This window comes from Solea senegalensis, linkage group LG20, assembly GCF_019176455.1.
Source record: "Solea senegalensis isolate Sse05_10M linkage group LG20, IFAPA_SoseM_1, whole genome shotgun sequence".
NCBI classification, from domain to species: domain Eukaryota; kingdom Metazoa; phylum Chordata; class Actinopteri; order Pleuronectiformes; family Soleidae; genus Solea; species Solea senegalensis.
Window position 1 is genome coordinate 1,738,002 of NC_058039.1, and position 5,361 is coordinate 1,743,362.

Genomic DNA, 5,361 nt, shown 5'->3' on the forward strand with positions numbered 1-5,361 from the left:
GAACATTCTTTAAGAAAACAAAAACAGTATAAGTACAATATAAATACCTTACCAAATAAAGAAGTCAGCAAACCAAAAAGGGACCTGGAGATGCCGGCCAAACTCAACAAAATGGAGGGGGGCCCAGGCCACTCCCATAGGGACATCGAAGCTGGCCGCCCCTCCCTCCCTGACAAAACCAAATTATAAACTAAAGCTAAACGAAAAGACCGCCAGCCATCTCCAGGCCAAAATAAAATAACAACTAAATCATAGATTACTGAAAGTAATAGGTATTTATCAAATCATGCTGTGGGACTAAGGTGCTGCTGGGCGTCCGTCTCGTGAGCGACTGAACTCGCTGACTTTTATAGCTGGCTGGTAATTGGGCTGTAACCATTCTGGATCTGCTGCAGGTGTGTCAGCCTGGTAAGGAAAGAAAGACATGCAGGTTTAGGCACAGCACAGTGATTGAAGGAATGTCTGAGTGAGTGAGTGAGTGAGTGAGTGAGTGAGTGAGTGATGTCATCGCCACGGAGAAACTGTACCTTAAGATTATTCTAATGATCTTAGTTATTATTATTGTTACATTAAGATGGATTATTTGGTTGATAGTAGACATGATTTTTACGATAGACGTGATTTCAGTTTGACGTGATAGTAGACGTGATAGTAGACGTGATTTGGTTGACAGTAGATGTGATTTGTGATAGACGTAATTTGTGATAGACGTGATTTTTGTGATAGACGTGATTTGTGCGATTGAAGTGATTTGTGTGATAGACGTGATTAGTGTGATACATGTGATAGCGTTTTGCGATAGCGGATTTTTGTGATAGACGTTAATGCGACGGATTTGTGATAGATGTGATTATTGTGTGACGGATTTGTGATAGGCGGATTAGTATAGACGGATTAGTGCAATAGACGGATTTGTGCGATAGCGGATTTTGGCGACAGACATGATTTTGAATTGTGATGACGGATTTGTGTGATAGACGGATTTGTTTGATGGACGTGATTTGTGTGATAGACGTGATTTGTTTGATGGACGTGATTTGTGGTAGAAGTAATTTGTGATAGACATGATTTGTGCGATAGACGTGATTTTTGTGATAGTCGTGATTAGTGTGATAGACGGATTTGTGCGAATGATAGCGTGATTTTTGTGATAGACGGACTCAGCGAGTAGACGGATTTGTGTGATAGATGTGATTATTGTGACAGACGTGATTTGTGTGATAGACGGATTTTTGATAGACGATTTGTGTGATAGACATGATTTTTGCGATAGACGTGATTTGTGATAGACGTAATTTGTGATGGACATTATTTGTGTGATAGACGTGATTAGATAGATTAGTGTGATAGACGTGATTTTCGCGATAGACGTGATTTGTGTGATAGACGTGATTTGTGTGATAGACATGATTTGTGTGATAGACGGGATTTGTGTGATAGACGTGATTAGTGTGATAGACGGTATTTGTGTGATAGACATGATTTTGTAATAGACGCAATAGCGTGATTTGTGATAGACGGAATTTGTGATAGAGATTTGTGGATAGATTTGTGTGATAGACGGATATATGTGATGCTTTGTGCGATAGATGTGATTTTTGCGATAGCGATTAATGTGATAGCGGATTTGATAGATGTATTTTGTGATGGACGTAGTGTGATAGATGTGATTTTAATGATAGACGAGATAGACGGATTTGTGATTGAAGTGTGATAGACGTGATTTTTGCGATTGATTTGTGATAGCTTGTGATAGACATTTTGTGATAGGACGGATTAGTGTGATAGTGGAGTGTGAACGATTTTCGATAGACGTGATTTGTGTGATAGATGTGATTAGTGATAGAGATTTTTGATTTTGTGTGATAGACGGATTTTTTGAGATGTGATTTGTGATAGACGAATTTGTGATAGGCAGGATTTTTGAAGACGGATGTGATTAGATATGACGTGATTTATGTGATAGACGGGATTTGTGCGATAGATGTGATTCGTGTAATAGACGTGATTTTTGCGATAGACATTATTTGTGTGATAGACGGGATTTGTGTGATAGTAGACATGTAAAACTCCCCCTACACACACACACATTCAGATTGACGTCTTTTCTCAATGAGGTTTGGTGTGGGAGAGTGAGTGTGTGTTTGTGTGTGTGTGTGTGGGAGAGTGAGTGGTTTACAAACTTCACTTTCCTCATTTGAAAAGTCGGAGATAAAGATGTGAACATGGTGTCCCTGTGATGCAGGTGCAGAGTCGCCTGTCACAGGTGAAGATGTTTTAGTTTCAGTCATGAATGACGTTAGCGTCATGCACAGTTAGCAGGTGCTGCTGTTGCCGAGCGACGGTGTTCTCAACACTTTATATGTGTTCCAAAAAGTGTCCCATGTTGGAGAGAAAATAATCAGCAAACTGTGAATGAGTGAAGGAAACAACAAGTGAGCGGTGTTTGGTCACATGACTGCTGTGCAGCGACTGAGCGACCTTTGTCCTGATTCTCCATCAGAGTGGACGTGATCCTCAGGTTTGTCTCCGTCTCATTTGTTTAGGATTGAGCTCTTTTTAGAAAAAACAAAACCATTTAAATGCTCATTATTCTGCACTTTTTCCAAAGTTTTAGACTCAATTATTGTTTTCATGTCCTGTGAAGTGTAAATGTGAGTAAATGTGTCTGTAAAAAAGTGACAAAAAGGAGGTTTGTTCTCCGTGAATGCGCATCATCAGAGACACAAGTTTTTTTCTCACTGTTAGACGTCACTCTCCCACACCAAACCTCATAGAGAAAAGCAGTGATTTTAGCTGCGGGGACACAGGAGCTGCTGGTCTACTGCTGCCTCGTGTGGTCACTTTGTTTCACTGACGTAAATCTGAATGGAGAATTTTAAAAGCAGAATTGACAAAATAAGACATTTGAACTCAGGAGTTGTTGATCCACTGCTGCCTCCATCACTGTGTGCTGTGGTGTTAAAATCACTGCTTTTCTCTATGGGCTTTGGTGTGGGAGAGTGAGTGCTTTGTGATTTTCATGTTTTTTGATGTTCACTAAACATCTTTAATTCTACAGTTTCGTGTCAGAGACAGAAGCAGCTCCACTGGACACTTGTCTCCTCCCTTCAGTTTGTTTGTCCAGTGGTTTAATATTTAACACACACACACACACACACACTGAGCAGAGACGTCTCATCGGACAAACAGCAGCGTCGTTTCTATCCAGCACTCGAGCGTCTCACAGCGGGACACACATGGGACCTCGGACAGCAGGTGAGGACAAAAGTCTCTGTCTACTTTCATTCAAGCATCAACAGGAGTGTAGCAAGCTGAGGTCAGAGGTCGGGGGGTCAGTGTTTCCTGCTGCTGCAAAACACCAACAAAGAAGAAGAAGACGGAGAAGGAGATGGAGATGAAGAAGACCTCAGGTCTCAGGAGATCACTGATGACCTGGGAACGGTTCAGACTGACTGCCAAATAACGAGCTGGTCTGTATCCACTAACGGACCGACTGCCAAATAGTGAGCTGTTCCACACAACAGGAACTTAGAAGAAAAAATAAATTCATGTTTGCGACCACAGCAAACGTTAAGTGAATGATTTCATTATTATGTTTGCATGTGACAAACTTTGATCGAGTTACCATGGTTACAAAGAGGAAGTTGTGGGTGAATTATTGTCTTGGACAGGAAGTGCTGTTGTCATGGGACATGACATTGTTTATAGTGTCATAAAACTAATGTGTGTGTGTGTGTAGTTCAGATTGTCCTCAGTGACACAAAGTGACCACACGAGGCAGCAGAGGAGCAGCAGCTAAAACCAGTGATTTTCTCTGTGAGGTTTGAGAGTGAGTGGGTTACAAAGCGTCACATGTTTAATATTTAATTGCATTAATTAAAAAAGCAGCTAATGTGTTTGGTCCTCTGATGTCACATTGGGGGCAGGGCCAGCCTCCATCTGTTTGTTTTTCTTATCGAACATCAAACACAGGAAGTTAAACTGGGTCAGTGTCACTTCCTGTGTCTCTCACCCTGTCTCTCTCTCCATCAGTCACTTCCTCTAAGGAGGTGAAGGCGGCGGTCAGAGGCGGAGCTCGGCTGAGGAGCAGCAGTGATGGAAGCAGGTACAGCAGGAGAGAGGTCGGCTCCTCCCCCTCGTCATGCTCCTCCTCCTGCTCCTCACCTGTGCTCTTCAACCCCAAATCAGGTTAAAAAAACACCGTGACTTTCACCTTTAGTGACAAAACAACTGTTCAAATATAATCTTTCTTTTCCTGTTTAGTTCTGAAGAGGCCGGTGAGCACCGACGAGCTGCAGACACCAGGGGGCGCCTACGTCAAAAAGACCTTCACTGTACGTTTATGTGGAGTCATGTTGTGACGCAGGGATGGCGGCAGTGTCACTCTCTCTGAGTCTGGACGAGTCGTACGCTGACTGCCCGTCACACCGTCTCAAGTGGCTGACGCCATTTGTGTGATATACGTGATTTGTGCAATTTGTGCACTACACACGTTTTGTGCGATAGACGCGATTTGTGCGATAGACGTGATGATTTTTGTGATTTGTGCGATAGACGATGATTTGTGCGATAGACGGATGATTTTTGTGATTTCGAGACGATGTTTTTGATTTGCGCGATAGACGGATGATTTGATAAGCGATGATTTGTGCGACGCATAATTTGTGCAATAGACGGATGATTTTTGTGATTTGCAGAGACGGATGTTTTTTGATTTGTGCATTAGATGTGATGATTTGCGAGGAACGTGATGATTTTAGACATGATAATTTGATGATTTTGGGATTTAAGCGATGCACGATTTATAGACGGATGATTTCGATAGATGCGATGATTTGCGATAGATGCGATGATTTTTGGGATTTGTGCGATAGTGATGATTTGTGCGATAGGCGCGATGATTTGTGTGATAGATGTGATGATTTTTGTGATTTATGCGATAACGTGATGATTTGTTTCAATCCCACAGGTGTGAACACAGCATAAATTGTTTATGTGTGTATTGTCTCTGTGTGTGTGCAGATCGTGGGTGACGCAGTGGGCTGGGGTTTCGTGGTCAGAGGAAATCGTCCTTGTCACATTCAGGCCGTGGAGCCCAGTGGTCCGGCAGCTGCTGCAGGGATGAAGGTGTGCATCATGGGAAATGTAGTTCCTGCAAATGCTTTTCAGTGAACTGTCCCTTTAACGATATGAACACATAAATGTTGCAGGTCTGTCAGTTTGTCGTGTCGGTCAATGGATACAGCGTCCTGGACCTGGATTACCGGAGCGTGAGTCACCTGATCCTGACCGGACCCAGGACTGTGGTGATGGAGGTGATGGAGGAGACTGACCACTGAGGGGCGACAGAGAGCTGAC

The 5,361-nt window shown here is 42.8% G+C and overlaps 1 protein-coding gene across 2 annotated transcripts in view; it reads left to right on the forward strand.

The window, feature by feature from the left end:
* The first annotated feature begins 2,457 nt into the window (after positions 1-2,457).
* LOC122786129 (DEP domain-containing mTOR-interacting protein-like) overlaps positions 2,458-5,361 on the forward strand; it is a 3,194-nt gene continuing 290 nt past the window's right edge. The window contains exons 1-6 of one of the 2 annotated variants that reach the window (XM_044052173.1): positions 2,458-2,521; positions 3,062-3,258; positions 4,036-4,191; positions 4,267-4,337; positions 5,026-5,130; positions 5,214-5,361. The exon at positions 5,214-5,361 is cut by the window's right edge and continues 290 nt beyond it. In XM_044052173.1, the coding sequence (XP_043908108.1) occupies positions 3,240-3,258; positions 4,036-4,191; positions 4,267-4,337; positions 5,026-5,130; positions 5,214-5,342 (480 nt within the window). In that variant the 5' untranslated portion in view covers positions 2,458-2,521; positions 3,062-3,239 and the 3' untranslated portion in view covers positions 5,343-5,361. Of the gene's footprint in view, positions 2,522-2,998; positions 3,259-4,035; positions 4,192-4,266; positions 4,338-5,025; positions 5,131-5,213 lie in introns of those variants that run through there. The other variant, XM_044052174.1, reaches the window with a different exon arrangement.